Genomic DNA, 16,841 nt, shown 5'->3' with positions numbered 1-16,841 from the left:
TCTGCTAAAGCATACAAGTTAGGTGGGTCTTCACAGTCTAACCACTACTGATGTGCGTAGAGGGAAGTATAAGATTGAAAGCCATGGTTATGGAACCATGTATTTCTGATTTACTCTGAAGGCTACATTTTCATAACGTGGTTTGCAGTAGAGGGTAAGATAATCTTTCTTGGTCGTAAGAGATATTTTTATCATAGATATCTTCCAGCATCCTTAATAATATTCTTGATCTGAGTGTTGCTTTATAAGTGATGTCTGAAATGTGGAATGTATGTAATATAAAAAATGGGATGAATTGAGACTTAAGGCTGAAAATTATATTGTATGGCAAACCATAGCACAGGAAAGTCTAAACAGAGATAGAACAGCTGCATTCAAATTTCCAGAAATGAGAACACATTATTAATAAATTTTCTGGTATTGTCTTGCATGGCCTTATTAGGATTGTCAAGGACAATGGAATGGCAGGGAGCATCTTTACCCATCCAGTAGATATGGGTTCTTTCAGATTCAGTTTTCTTACCTTTTGTAAATAATGATGATGAATAAATAGTAACTATTATTGTCGGCACTTGACATGTGCCAGACACTATGTAAAGGCTTACATAATCACAATTCATTCTCAACCCACGTTTGAAACAAGATATTATCCCCATTTTGCAAGTGAAGATGAAACTTTTAGAGATTTACATATTTTACTTGAGGTAACATAGCTAGGGAAGTAGTTGAGCTGGGTTTTAATTCTAGTTCTGTTTGACTCCAAAGACTGTCCTCTCAAACACTGCACTATACTGTTTATATAGTTAATATTATCTAGCTGGAGAACACTAAAGAACAAACTGAAAAGTGATTAGAGTTCACAAGAGAGTTTAGTAAAGTACCTAATATAAAATAAAGGAAAAGTCAATTTTTGGTCAAAATAAAACTGAAAATGCTTATATGATTTTTTTTCTTTCTTTTATCAATTTGGTTTTGTTAAAATGACATTTAATTAACCCTAATCTGCATAATTTTTAAAGTTTCGTATTATCTTTACTGTTTAGAAACTAATAAAATCTATAAAACCATTAATTAATATGATGATACAAATAATTTGTCCAAGAATCTATATTTTCAGTGTCATCACGATATTTTTTTAATGTTCATCTGTATTTCAATTCAATGAGGAGTCTTGTGATAGATTTTATTGTCTTTTTGTGCATTTAACTAAGATTTTGTAGCTAATTTAATCTTATCACTGATTTTTGCAGGCTCAAAAAACTCAGAAACCACCACAGAAACCAGCCCCCACAGTTGTTTCTGTAGCTCCAGCTGTTAAAGATCCATTGGTTAAAAAACCAGAAACTAAACTCAAGCAAGAGTCAACTTTTCTAGCATTTAAGAGATCAGAAGTCAAGGTATAGTACATTCCATTTTTATCTAAGATTGGATTTAAATTTAGTTGACTTAATAGTTACTTGGAAAAAAAAATAATGTGAAACTTTGTATACTAAATGGCCATATGTTGGAAATTACGACTACGTTAAGACTGCATTACTATTAACATTAAGTAGAAAGAGAACATTTATGTAATTATTTAATCTTGAACTCTGCTATTTCTCTTTTTATGGTGATTAGGAACTGTTTGTGAGCATTCCAAGATAACATTCTTTACCATTCCTATGTAGTCAGCCACTTCTCTCCAATGGGAATTTGGTTTAAATTCTAAATACCTTTGTCCTCAGTAGCAGTAGTTTTGCTCCTCACACTACTTGTGCTGATTGGCCCCATAGCTTTTTCTTCCTGCTTATTGGCTATTGAAGTTTTCTTCTTTGTCTTTTTTTTTTCTATTATTATCATGAATTTTCCCCATGAATTGGCCCTCTCTTATTCTAAGGAGCCAGATTATCTAGTGAGAGTATCACCTTTCTCATTCCTAGATTTTCATCCTTGACATCATGCTACATTATTATTAATATTCTGGCATTTTGATATCATGGAATAAAATATTTTTCTAATCTAATTTTATAACAAAAAGAATGCTTTTATTGAGTTTCACATTCCAGTTTTAAGCAGAAGATGGAATTTTAAAGAAGGAAGAAAAAAAATGTTAGCCCCAAATTCTCAAAGGTTAACCCCAGAAAATTCTAAAGCTATTACCTTGTCCAAGTGGCTGTAAGTAGCAAAGATCAAGAATATTGGTTTGATGATAAAGAATATGAGTATAAAGTACTCTGAGAAGGATACTGATCATTTTATTTGCAGATCATTTTTAATTTAATTTACCAGGGAAGAGCTGATAACTAAGGGATATCCATTATTTTTTTTTTTTTTTTTTTTTTTTTTTTTTTTTTTTTTTTTTTTTTTTGCGGTATGCGGGCCTCTCACTGTTGTGGCCTCTCCCGTTGCGGAGCACAGGCTCCGGATGCGCAGGCCCAGCGGCCATGGCTCACGGGCCCAGCCGCTCCGCGGCATATGGGATCCTCCCAGACCGGGGCACGAACCCGTATCCCCTGCATCGGCAGGCGGACTCTCAACCACTGCGCCACCAGGGAGGCCCGATATCCATTATTGATTTGTCACATAGAAACTTGGTGAGCTAGAATAGAAGTAAGAATAACTTATTGAAAGTAATTAGAGTTGCTATATTCTATACTTAAATCACTTTTAGGTAGCTTTTTATACTAACCTGTTACTACTAAAGTTTATTTTTAGGAAACCAATATGAAATTATTTTACAGCAAATAAATTAAGGCCTTGGCTGTCATGTTTTTTCTGATTAAGAGGTTTTGATGTTTTTATGATAAAATACAATACATTTTTCCTATGAAAAAAATTGTTCCCATTTATATATAAAAAGCAATTTAAAAATAGCTTTCTAACTAGAACAGTTGTGAAATTTATTTTCTGCACTGGAATAGTAAGAAATTACTTGGTCTGCGTTGTTTGTGTTATTTTACTTTTTTGCATCCTGATAGTATTATAGTATTATAAGCCATCAGTTGAAAAGCAATACCAGTAACAGCAAACCATTAAGATAAAATGCCATACACACAGAACTTGCTTTGTACTTCATAAGTGTTGGTCTTTTTGATTACTTCAGATGGGTTTTCTTTTGTGAAGTTTGTTGAAAGATCATTTAGCCATATAACAGGCAGTTTTATGTTTAATAGAAAGAAAAGGAAAAAATTAGATTTCGTCACTGAAAATTAAAAGTTTGCTACACCTGTGTCCTTTTGCTTCCTTGACTAACTTTTTTTCATTACCTGTATACATATCCCTAGAAACTTGTTATTGATATAAAGTTTATCTTCTTTGCATAACCTTATGAGATAGTCATTGTATGATGTTACTGTAAAAAATCCTATCGTTTTTCAGAGTATGTGAACAATAATCTGGACCCTCCTCTGATAAAGACCTCAGAGCACTCTATTTACATTATTTTTACATTGGTTTAAAATGTTTAATGCAGACAATATTGATGACTACTTTGTAAGAACTAAAAACGTTTTTCTCAACTCATTCAGAGTTCAGTTCTAAAATATAACTGGGTATATTTTAAGCATGATAACTACCATATTTTAAAGTAAGATACTATTTGTAAGACTTTATCTTTTATGTATTTAACACTTTTGTGAATCTCAAGAATATGATGAAGGTAGAAAAAGTGCCAGTGAGAAATTCAGTCCATAATTAATTTGAACAAAGTACATTCTTCCCTAAACGTTAAGGTGAAAAAAATTGTTCTCATATGAATAAGAACAATATTTATGTAGTGACATTGGTATCACTGTTAGCTTTTGACTGGCCAAGGAAGTTAATTAGAGAAATTGAAGTTTTATACCTTTAAGAAATACATCTGGGAGTGAGTCAGACATACCCAAAATGTCACTATGCAGCTTATGAGGCAGTTAATTAAAAATCTTATACAGAAGCAGGGATCTCTTTGTGATAGTTTCAGTGGAAACATGGACAAATTGTGAAAATAAAGTCATGAGACCTTCTTAGTATATTTCGACCTTTAGAGTTGTACAATTCCAAGTAGTTAACATGGTGTATCTGTATATATTTTGCAATGCAGTAGCTATTTGCTCAAAATTTGGGGGGAGATTTTTTAAAAATAGGTTCAAAATCTTATATATTCACTCAGTATTTATTGAGTGAATCTCTTCATCTCAGACATCTCCTACATATCCTGGGCGTGAGCATTTTTGTCCATTAAGAATGGATTCTGTTTTTGAAATGATCCACAAGTCATTTGGAGCAAAGCCTAAAGAATTAGATGTTTTACTGAGCTAAATAGTAACCTTTTTGGGTGAAAAACAAGTTAAAGCATTAAATCTGATTTTCTGATATGACTTGTAACCAAATCTAGGAGCAGTCCTCAAAAAGGAATTCCCATATTTTTTTTTTCTGCAGTGATTAGAAGAAGAATATGACATCCCATAATTTCTGCTTTATAAATGGTAGCACCCATTAGCTATGGATAGGTTTTGTTGTATGTGTTTTTTCAGATCAGTTTAGCAGAACTTAATTTTGGTGCTGTGCTTTAAATTTCCCAGATCATTATTTTTGTATAAAAAGTTTTAACCATTAAACTTGTTATATATTTAAGAATATTATATTAGGTGTTAATTACACTTGGCTCTAATATTTATATTATGTTTTTTAGGCATCCACGGTTGTTTCAGGAAATTCTTCTAGTACCAATGTTTCCTCTTCAGCAACTAGTGGCCTAATTGGATGGGCAGCTTTTGCAGCCAAAACTTCTTCTGCTGGTCCATCAACAGCAAAATTGAGTTCAACAACCCAAAACAATAGCGGGAAACCTGCTACCTCATCAGCTAACCAGAAGCCCGTGGGTTTGACTGGTCTGGCAACATCATCCAAAGGTGGAATAGGTTCCAAAATAGGTTCCAGTAACAGCACTTCACCCACTGTACCACTGAAACCACTTCCACCTCTAACTTTGGGCAAAACTGGCCTTAGTCGCTCAGTTAGTTGTGACAATGTTAGCAAAGTAGGTCTTCCCAGTCCAAGTAGTTTGGTTCCAGGAAGCAGCAGCCAACTAAGTGGGAATGGAAATAGTGGGACATCAGGGCCTAGTGGAAGTACCACTAACAAAACCACTTCAGAATCAAGCAGCTCTCCCTCAGCATCCCTTAAAGGTCCAACTTCACAAGAATCACAGCTCAATGCCATGAAGCGATTACAGATGGTCAAGAAGAAGGCTGCCCAAAAGAAACTCAAGAAGTAATGTGGCCAAGTAGGTTTTTATATCATATTACCCTAAAGATTAAAATCTTATTATTAAGACATAAACTGTAGTATGCTATAATTTAATAAAAATCTTCATAATGGGGGCTTCCCTGGTGGCGCAGTGGTTGAGAGTCTGCCTGCCAATGCAGGGGACACAGGTTCGTGCCCTGGTCTGGGAGGATCCCACGTGCCGCGGAGTGGCTGGGCCCGTGAGCCACAATTACTGAGCCTGCGTGTCTGGAGCCTGTGCTCCGCAACAAGAGAGGCCGCGATAGTGAGAGGCCCACGCACCGCGATGAAGAGTGGCCCCTGCTTGCCACAACTAGAGAGAGCCCTCGCACGGAAACAGAGACCCAACGCAGCCATAAATAAATAAATAAATTTAAAAAAATCTTCATAATTAAATTTCTATTATTTCTATTAATTGATCCTGCTGAATAAGATGCCTTACAAAGAGCCAGGGATGAACCAACAATAAAGTTTTCTACTCTCCACCCTGCCATAGTCTGGATATTCATTGGCAGCCCAGCCTCATTTCAATTGATTCGTCCTCTCCCCCAAATATTTCATCTCCCCATTTTCAAAATTAATTTTTCATAATTGATTTCTCATATCCCTGTATTATGTTTTTATCTTTTTGTCACCTCATATCAGTTATTTAGGGATTTATCTCTTGCAATAGATTGTGAACCCCCATGCTCTTTCAGTGCAATAGTTTTCTCACATTTCCCAGTTTCCTCACATTGCCAGTGTAACATATGCACATAGTATATGCTTAATAAATGTTGACTTGATTTTTCCTAGTTACACACAGGAAAATACCCATTCCAAGAGTCTTTGTGGATGGATAATTTCTGATATATTTACATAAAGGCAATTTTATTTTTACTGCCCAAAATATTACAGCAATTTACCTAATTTTAGTTAACATTGTATAAAAGAAGCTCCCATATAATGATTAATTCTTCAGATTCTTTTGAAGTGTGTGTGTGTACATTAACTCAGAAAGTATGAAGGGTCTGAGTTGTTGACTTGCAAGCTAGCAGATTATCCTGCTGTTGTTTTACATACATACTCTGACAGAAGACATGAGGCTTTCTGGATCAGAGCAGTAGCAAAATGTAGCAGCCATTTTTATATATTTTATACTTCATGAATACCTCATTTCATCCAGAAACTAGAAGGCCAGCAAATTCCTACATTCACTAGACTGAGCAGCCTTGTTCTTTCAGCTTTGATGTATGCTACTAACACTTCACTATAAACCTCTAATCTCAAACCCTTTCCTTTAATTCCTATATTTTCCTCCTGTCATTATTCTAAAATATATTGATAAATGATTTCTGTGAAGTTAAAGCTTTTTAAAGTAAATTTGGTCTTTTTTAAGGAAAAGATTTTTTTATAATTTGCAAAGCCCTTTTTTTAATTTTTTTTATTAGTTTCTATAACAAAGTGAATCAGTCATACATATACATCAGTTCCCATATCCCTTCCCTCTTGCATCTCCCTCCCTCCCACCCTCCCTATCCCACCCCTCCAGGCGGTCACAAAGCACCGAGCTGATCTCCCTGTTCTATGCGGCTGCTTCCCACTATCTATCTACCTTACGTTAGGTAGTATATATATGTCCATGCCTCTCTCTCGCTTTGTCACAGCTTTCCCTTCCCCCTCCCCATATCTTCAAGTCCATTCTCAAGTAGGTCTGTGTCTTTATTCCTGTTTTACCTCTAGGTTCTTCACATTTTTTTTTCTTGAATTCCATATATATGTGTTAGCATATGGTATTTGTCTTTTTCTTTCTGACTTCACTCTGTATGACAGACTCTAGGTCTATCCACCTCATTACAAATAGCTCAGTGTCGTTTCTTTTTATGGCTGAGTAATATTCCATTGTATATATGTGCCACATCTTCTTTATCCATTCATTCGATGATGGACACTTAGGTTGTTTCCATGTCCTGGCTATTGTGAATAGAGCTGCAATGAACATTTTGGTACATGTCTATTTGAATTATGGTTTTCTCAGGGAATATGCCTAGTGGGATTGGTGGGTCATATGGTAGTTCTATTTGTAGTTTTTTAAGGAACTTCCATACTGTTCTGCATAGAGGCTGTACCAATTCACATTCCAACCAGCAGTGCAAGACTGTTCCCTTTTCTCCACACCCTCTCCAGCATTTATTGTTTAAATTTTTTGATGATAGCCATTCTGACTGGTGTGAGATGATATCTCGTAATTTTGATTTGCATTTCTCTAATGATTAATGATGTTGAGCATTCTTTCATGTGTTTGTTGGCAGTCTGTATATCTCCTTTGGAGAAATGTCTATTTAGGTCTTCTGCCCATTTTTGGATTGGGTTGTTTCTTTTTTTGATATTGAGCTGCATGAGCTGCTTATAAATTTTGGAGATTAATCCTTTGTCAGTTGCTTCATTTGCAAATATTTTCTCCCATTCTGAGGGTTGTCTTTTGGTCTTGTTTATGGTTTCCTTTGCTGTGCAAAAGCTTTGAAGTTTCATTAGGTCCCATTTGTTTATTTTTGTTTTTATTTCCATTTCTCTAGGAGGTGGGTCAAAAAGGACTTTGCTGTGATTTATGTCATAGAGTGTTCTGCCCATGTTTTCCTCTAAGAGTTTGATAGGTTCTGGCCTTACATTTAGGTCTTTAATCCATTTTGAGCTTATTTTTGTGTATGGTGTTAGGGAGTGATCTAATCTCATAATTTTACATGTCCCTGTCCAGTTTTCCCAGCACCACTTATTGAAGAGGCTGTCCTTTCTCCACTGTACATTCCTGCCTCCTTTATCAAAGATAAGGTGACCATATGTGCGTGGGTTTATCTCTGGGCTTTCTATCCTGTTCCATTGATCTATCTCTTTTTGTGCCAGTACCACACTGTCTTGATTACTGTAGCTTTGTAGTACAGTCTGAAGTCAGGGAGCCTAATTCCTCCAGCTCCATTTGTCGTTCTCAAGATTGCTTTGGCTATTCCGGGTCTTTTGTTTTTCCAAACAAATTTTGAAATTTTTTGTTCTAGTTCTGTGAAAAATGCCAGTGGTAGTTTGATAGGGATTGCATTGAATCTGTAGATTGCTTTGGGTAGTAGAGTCATTTTCACAATATTGATTCTTCCAATCCAGGAACATGGTATATCTCTCCATCTATTTGTATCATCTTTAATTTCTTTCATCAGTGTCTTATAATTTTCTGCATACACGTCTTTTGTCTCCTTAAGTAGGTTTATTCCTAGATATTTTATTCTTTTTGTTGCAATGGTAAATGGGAGTGTTTTCTTGATTTCACTTTCAGATTTTTCATCATTAGTGTACAGGAATGCCAGAGATTTCTGTACATTAATTTTGTATCCTGCTACTTTACCAAATTCATTGATTAGCTCTAGTAGTTTTCTGGTAGCATCTTTAGGATTCTCTATGTATAGTATCATGTCATCTGCAAACAGTGACAGCTTTACTTCTTCTTTTCCAATTTGGATTCCTTTTATTTCCTTTTCCTCTCTGATTGCTGTGGCTAAAACTTCCAAAGCTATGTTGAATAAGAGTGGTGAAAGTGGGCAGCCTTGTCTTGTTCCTGATCTTAGTGGAAATGGTTTCAGTTTTTCACCATTGAGGACGATGTTGGCTGTGGGTTTGTCATATATGGCCTTTATTATATTGAGGAAAGTTCCCTCTATGCCTACTTTCTGCAGGGTTTTTATCATAAATGGGTATTGAATTTTGTCAAAAGCTTTCTCTGCATCTACTGAGATGATCATATGGTTTTTCTCCTTCAATTTGTTAATATGGTGTATCATGTTGATTGATTTGCGTATATTGAAGAATCCTTGCATTCCTGGAATAAATCCCACTTGATCATGGTGTATGATCCTTTTAATGTGCTGTTGGATTCTGTTTGCTAGTATTTTGTTGAGGATTTTTGCATCTATGTTCATCAGTGATATTGGCCTGTAGTTTTCTTTCTTTGTGACATCCTTGCCTGGTTTTGGTATCAAGGTGATGGTGGCCTCGTAGAATGAGTTTGGGAGTGTTCCTTCCTCTGAAATTGTTTGGAAGAGTTTGAGAAGGATGGGTGTTAGCTCATCTCTAAATGTTTGATAGAATTCGCCTGTGAAGCCATCTGGTCCTTGGCTTTTGTTTGTTGGAAGATTTTTAATCAGAGTTTCAATTTCAGTGCTTGTGATTGGTCTGTTCATATTTTCTATTTCTTTCTGATTCAGTCTTGGCAGGTTGTGCATTTCTAAGAATTTGTCCATTTCTTCCAGGTTGTCCATTTTATTGGCATAGAGTTTCTTGTAGTAATCTCTCATGATCTTTTGTATTTCTGCAGTGTCAGTTGTTACTTCTCCTTTTTCATTTCTAATTCTATTGATTTGAGTCTTCTCCCTTTTTTTCTTGATGAGTCTGGCTAATGGTTTGTCAATTTTGTTTATCTTCTCAAAGAACCAGCTTTTAGTTTTATTGATCTTTGCTATCGTTTCCTTCATTTCTTTTTCATTATGATTTCTTTCCTTCTGCTAACTTTGGGGGTTTTATTGTTCTTCTTTCTCTAATTGCTTTAGGTGCAGGGTCAGGTTGTTTACTCGAGATGTTTCCTGTTTCTTAAGGTGGAATTGTATTGCTACAAACTTCCCCCTTAGAACTGCTTTGGCTGCGTCTCATAGGTTTTGGGTCGTCGTGTCTCCATTGTCATTTGTTTCTAGGTATTTTTTTAATTTCCTCTTTGACTTCTTCAGTGATCGTTTCATTATTAAGTAGTGTATTGTTTAGCCTCCATGTGTTTGTATTTTTTACAGCTCTTTTCCTGTAATTGATATCTAGTCTCATAGCATTGTGGTCGGAAAAGATACTTGATACAATTTCAATTTTCTTAAATTTACCAAGGTTTGATTTGTGACCCAAGATATGATCTATCCTGGAGAATGTTCCATGAGCACTTGAGAAAAATGTGTATTCTGTTGTTTTTGGATGGAATGTCCTATAAATATCAATTAAGTCCATCTTGTTTAATGTATCATTTAAAGCTTGTGTTTCCTTATTTATTTTCATTTTGGATGATCTGTCCATTGGTGAAAGTGGGGTGTTAAAGTCCCCTACTATGAGTGTGTTACTGTCGATTTCCCCTTTTATGGCTGTTAGTATTTGCCTTATGTATTGAGGTGCTCCTATGTTGGGTGCATAAATATTTACAATTGTTATATCTTCTTCTTGGATCGATCCCTTGATCATTATGTACTGTCCTTCTTTGTCTCTTCTAATAGTTTTTATTTTAAAGTCTATTTTGTCTGATATAAGAATTGCTACTCCAGCTTTCTTTTGATTTCCATTTGCATGGAATATCTTTTTCCATCCCCTTACTTTCAATGTGTATGTGTCTCTCGGTCTGAAGTGGGTCTCTTGTAGACAGCATATATATGGGTCTTGTTTTTGTATCCATTCTGCCAATCTGTGTGTTTTGGTGGGAGCATTTAGTCCATTTACATTTAAGGTAATTATCGATATATATGTTCCTATTCCCATTTCCTTAATTGTTTTGGGTTCATTATTGTAGGTATTTTCCTTTTGTTGTGTTTCTTGCCTAGAGAAGTTCCTTTAGTATTTGTTGTAAAGCTGGTTTGGTGGTGCTGAACTCTCTCAGCTTTTGCTTGTCTGTAAACGTTTTAATTTCTCCATCAAATCTGAATGAGATCCTTGCTGGGTAGAGTAATCTTGGTTGCAGGTTTCTCTCCTTCATCACTTTAAATATGTCCTGCCACTCCCTTCTGGCTTGTAGAGTTTCTGCTGAGAGATCAGCTGTTAACCTGATGAGGATTCGCTTGTGTGTTATTTGTTGTTTTTCCCTTGCTGCTTTTAATATGTTTTCTTTGTGTTTAATTTTTGACAGTTTGATTAATATATGTCTTGGCGTATTTCTCTTTGGATTTATTCTCTATGGGACTCTCTGTGCCTCCTGGACTTGATTAACTATTTCCTTTCCCATATTAGGGAAGTTTTCAACTACAATCTCTTCAAATATTTTCTCAGTCCCTTTCTTTTTCTCTTCTTCTTCTGGAACCCCTATAATTCGAATGTTGGTGCGTTTAGTGTTGTCCCAGATGTCTCTGAGACTGTCCTCAGTTCTTTTCATTCTTTTTTCTTTTTTCTGCTCTGCAGTAGTTATTTCCACTATTTTATCTTCCAAGTCACTTATCCGTTCTTCTGCCTCAGTTATTCTATTGATCCCATCTAGAGTATTTTTCATTTCATTTATTGTGTTTTTAATCATCGCTTGATTCATCTTTAGTTCTTCTAGGTCCTTGTTAACTGTTTCTTGCATTTTCTCTACTCTATTTCCAAGATTTTGGATCATCTTTACTATCATTATTCTGAATTCTTTTTCAGGTAGATTGCCTATTTCCTCTTCATTTGTTAGGTCTGGTGGGTTTTTATCTTGCTCCTTCTCCTGCTGTGTGTTTTTCTGTCTTCTCATTTTGCTTATCTTAATGTGTTTGGGGTCTCCTTTTTGCAGGCTGCAGGTTCGTAGTTCCCGTTGTTTTTGGTGTCTGTCCCCAGTGGCTAAGGTTGGTTCAGTGTGTTGTGTAGGCTTCTTGGTGGAGGGGACTAGTGCCTGTGTTCTGGTGGATGAGGCTCGATCTTGTCTTTCTGGTGGACAGGTCAACGTCTGGTGGTGTGTTTGGGGTGTCTGTAGCCTTATTATGTTTTTAGGCAGCCTCTCTGCTAATGGGTGGGGTTGTGTTACTGTCTTGCTAGTTGCTTGGCATAGGGTGGTCAGCACTGTAACTTGCTGGTCGTTGAGTGAAGCTGGGTGCTGGTGTTGAGATGGAAATCTCTGGGAGATTTTCACCGTTTGATATTATGTGGAGCTGGGAGGTCTCTTGTGGACCAGTGTCTTGAAGTTGGCTCTCCCACCTCAGAGGCACAGCACTGACTCCTGGCTGCAGCACCAAGAGCCTTTCATCCACCCAGCTCAGAATAAAAGGGAGAAAAAGTAGAAAGAAAGAATTAGTAGAAGAAAGAAAGAAAGAAAGAAAGAAAGAAAGAAAGAAAGAAAGAAAGAAAGAAAGAAAAAGAAAAAGAAAAAGAAAGGAGGGAGGGAGGGAGGAAGGAAGGGCAGGAAAGAAAGAAAGAGAGAAGGAGGAAAGAAAGAAAGAAAGGGAGGGAGGGAGGAAGGCGGGAAGGGAGGATAAAGAAGATAAAGTAAAATAATAAAGTATGATATAATATAATAGTGTTATTAAAATAATGTAATTATTTAAAAAATTAAAAATTAAAAACAAAACAAACAAACAAAAAACGGACGGATAGAACCCTGGGACAAATGGTGGAAGCAAAGCTATATAGACAAAATCTCACACAGAAGCATATACCTACACTTTCACAAAAAGAGAACAAGGGAAAAAAATAGTAAATCTTGCTCTCAAAGTCCACCTCCTCAATTTGGGATAATTCGTTGTAAAAAGAGGAAAAGGGAAAAAATCATAGATCTTGTTCTCAAAATCCACCTCCTCAATTTGGGATGATTCGTTGTCTATTCATGTATTCCACAGATGCAGGGTACATCAAGTTGATTGTGGAGATTTAATCCGTTGCTTCTGAGGCTGCGGGGAGAGATTTCCCTTTCTCTTCTTTATTCTCACAGCTCCCGAGTCTCAGGTTTGGATTTGGCCCCGCCTCTGCCTGTATGTCGCCGGAGGGCGTCTGTTCTTCGCTCAGACAGGATGGGGTTAAAGGAGCAGCTGCTTCGGGGACTCTGGCTCACTCAGGCCGGCGGAGGGAGGGGCACGGAGGCGGAGCGACAGAGGCCGGCATGACGTTGCACCAGCCCGAGGGGCGCCGTGCGCTCTCCCGGGAAGCCATCCCTGGATCCCGGGACCCCGGCAGTGGCGGGCTGCACAGGCTCCCCGGAAAGGGACGTGGACAGTGACCTGCGCTCGCACACAGGCCTCTTGGCGGTGGCAGCAGCAGCCCCAGCGTCCCACGCCCGTCTCTGGGGTCTGAGCTTTTAGCCGCGGCTTGCGCCCGTCTCTGGAGCTCCTTTAAGCAGCGCTCTTAATCCCGTCTCCTTGCACACCAGGAAACAAAGAGGGAAGAAAAAGTCTCTTGCCTCTTCGGCAGCTCCAGACTTTTTCCAGGACTCCCTCCCGGCTAGCCGTAGTGCACTAACCCCTTCAGGGTCTCTTCCCGCCGCCAACCCCAGTCCTCTCCCCGTGCTCCGACTGAAAACCGAAACCTGAGCCTCAGCTCCCAGCCCCGCCCGCCCCGGCGGCCGAGCAGACAAGCCTCTCAGGCTGGTGAGTGCCGGTCGGCACCGATCCTCTGTGCAGGAATCTCTCCGCTTTGCCCTCCGCACCCCTGTTGCTGCGCTCTCCTCCGCTACTCTGAAGCTTTCCCCCTCCGCCACCCGCAGTCTCCGCCCGCGAAGGGGCCTCCTAGTGTGTGGAAACCTTTCCTCCTTCACGGCTCCCTCCCACTGGTGCAGGTCCCGTCCCTATTCTTTTGTCACTGTTTATTCTTTTTTCTTTTGCCCTACCCAGGTACGTGGGGGGTTTCTTGCCTTTTGCGGGGTCTGAGGTCTTCTGCCAGCGTTCAATAGGTGTTCTGTAGGAGTTATTCCACGTGTAGATGAATTTCTGATGTATCTGTGGGGAGGAAGGTGATCTCCGCGTCTTACTCTTCCGCCATCTTCCCCCCGACCCCAGGAAAAGATATTTTAAACTGCTTTGTTAAATAATGGCACTAAATTATTCATTGTAAATTACGATTCAATATTGAAATAATCCATTGCTTCCAAAGTGGGGTAAACATCTATTTACATGTTTAAAATCTGCCTGCAGATGTTTTTGTTTTGAGAAACTCAGATTTCTGTGGAATAAATATCAATTTGGCATCAACTCCAAGTCCCCTTTAGTGTCAAAAGACCAAAAAAAAATGTATATTCATCATTATTTGCTTATAGTTCAGGGCCAGTTTGGACTAAACTGGATAAAACGACAGTGTGACACAAGTTCATCTCAACAGCTATAACAGTTAATATAACCTCAGTACCTACAAGAAATTAAAGCAATAATGCAGACAGTTGCACATTGGCACCTGTAATGGAAAATTTTATCCCATCATAGTCAAAACATCTGCTGAATAGAGTTGAAAAGAGAAGCAATTATTTTACTTTCTATAGTATTTCAGAGAGGACTTTAGAAAACTTGTTTAGGAAGTAATTTAACTTTTATTGAGCATGGCTCTTTGTATAGATTATATATGTGTATAAATATATATTTAGAGTCTTCACATATGTGTAGGATGCATACACCTAGTAATGTATAACTCACTCAGTTTGGTATTTTATAGAGGTATATTTGGTATTAGAGTTTATCCTCAAGTAGCTCTTAGACCTTGATTTTACCGTATCATTATGTGAGCTACAAGGCTTTTTAACTGAGCATGTGATGAAAGTGGCCAGCTTTATATTAATCATATTTACCACTTCTTTTATTCTGTTATGTATCATTTGTTTTTCCCATCGAATTTAAATTGTGTGAGGGCAAGGATTTTGTTTGTCTTGCACACCATGGTATTCCCACTACAGCTTTTGGCTCAGTGAATGAATAGACAGATATATATAGCTGAGCCAAAAAGCAAGCTTTTAGGATTGTAAGTTCAAATCCCATTTTAGTAGAAATTTGGTCAATATCACTTTTCTGTTTTGTATATCGTGCTTTCCACTAGATTATTTAATCAGATATTTTAGTGACTTAAAGAAGATGCTAAAAGAACACTGGCTTAAAGTCAGAAGACCTGTTTTTGAATCCCAGTCCCTCCATGTATTATCTGTGTGATCTTGGTTTCCTCCTGTATGATAATAATGAATGAGATCAAATGAAAGACCTCTAATATTCAAAGGTTAGGTGATTCTGACTCTTAACAAGGATGTGGTAGTACTGTTTATTAGTAACATTATAAACTGTGATGACCATAGGTTATATAGGAAATACATCATTTTATAGAAATACACTTAGTGCAATAATTATAAAAATATAAAAATTATATAAGCAAGTAGAGAAAGCCATACATTTACATACCATAATATTTTTTCTTTAAAGTAAGATAAGCTGTATTTAATTAACTAAGAATACATTCCCTAGATTTTTGAACAAGAACATCTTGTTCTGGTATATACTAAAATGACTTATTTTCCTGAAAAATTAAAGCAAATTTTGTCTGTATCTAGAGTGTAATATTGTGTGTGCAGTAACTGGCTTACAGAGACTCAGCTTGAATTCCTGGAGTAAAGATTTTTATATTGGAATAATCTTGTAGATCACAGAGAATTTAATGACTGGCTTTATATATATATATATACTATTTAGTATATATAAGAGGAGGGAGATAATTTTTAAATTTTTTTAAATAGACTTTAAAAATAGTATCATTCTATAAGTAGTAGGATATCCCTAGAGAGTATAAAGTCTAGTGTCCTTCCAATCAATGAAATTTAATTCCTTCCTCATCAACTATAATGTAAACTTATATGCCTAATTTAGCTTAACTTTTGTGAGGTTTCTAGATGTACTCAGTATTGAACGGTGCACTGAGTGCCTTAAGAAACCGTAGTTATGACAAACAGGATTTAAATAAAGTGGTTTTGCCATCTTAGAATATGAAGATTTCCTCTCTTTACTCACAGAACTTTGAGAGGTTTTTGCAATTGACAAAAGTCCAAGAAGTTTATGGAAAAGTGAAGAGTTTTTAATTCCATGTTTACTAATTTTTGTAAATCGTCTAAATATTCATCACAAATAGTGACAAGCATCTCTGAAAATCCAAGTTACAGTTTAGGGAAGATATGGAATATACCAACACTTAAAAGTATTCCATGCAATGCTGCATTTATATGATTAACAATGTGCATTATATCTATTCTGCACAATTCCTCCTTCATAGAATTTTTATACTAATACTAAGACCAGATATTTTTCTAAAATATAAGGAACATTCATATAGTGGCCTTGTGACTTTTTCACATGACTTAAGCACCCATGGTAACTTTGTATTACTGGATTTTTTATAATTTCTAAGCTTTATTATGTGCATAGTTTAAGGCATCTGTATTTAAAAATAAATACTAAATAAAATGTATATATACACCTGTTTATTTGTTTTGTGAAGAAAACTAGCCACAAAAATTTCCCCTTCATTCTTGGTAAAAATACCTATTTCAGAGAATTCTATACTATATAATAACATTTAATTTTAAAGATATAAAGAAAGAATATATAATTATATTAGCATACCTTGCCTAAATTGTAATAATGTCACCAACAGTTTTATCTTTTTAAACTTCTTGAAGACTTATATACATCATAACTGTCTTGGGATTTTATTTCCCTTAGAGCCAACAAAATAATTCCTGACCTCAAAATTACAATTACTTGATTTTAAATCACATACTTAGAAAACGAATGTATCGCATAATGTTTAAAAAAAAAAGCCTAAATGGCATATGAAATGTAGGTTGTATTTTTTAAATAGCAACAATGTTGTTTTATAGTAATGGATGTTCCCCACAATAGTGGGGGACTGCAGAAGGTGGC

At 36.6% G+C, this 16,841-nt stretch overlaps 1 protein-coding gene across 2 annotated transcripts in view; it reads left to right on the top strand.

The window, feature by feature from the left end:
* The window catches only part of INTS12 (integrator complex subunit 12), a 29,098-nt gene extending 23,374 nt beyond the window's left edge, over nt 1-5,724 (top strand). For both annotated transcript variants that reach the window (XM_081240721.1, XM_081240720.1), the window contains exons 6-7: nt 1,251-1,397; nt 4,652-5,724. In XM_081240721.1, coding sequence (XP_081096847.1) covers nt 1,251-1,397; nt 4,652-5,236 — 732 coding nt within the window. In that variant the 3' untranslated portion in view covers nt 5,237-5,724. The remainder of the gene's footprint in view (nt 1-1,250; nt 1,398-4,651) is intronic.
* Nucleotides 5,725-16,841: the final 11,117 nt, after the last annotated feature.

This window comes from Mesoplodon bidens (assembly GCF_964165515.1).
Source record: "Mesoplodon bidens genome assembly, chromosome: 1".
Classification (NCBI taxonomy): Eukaryota; Metazoa; Chordata; class Mammalia; order Artiodactyla; family Ziphiidae; genus Mesoplodon; species Mesoplodon bidens.
This window is presented reverse-complemented; position numbering and strand designations above follow the sequence as displayed.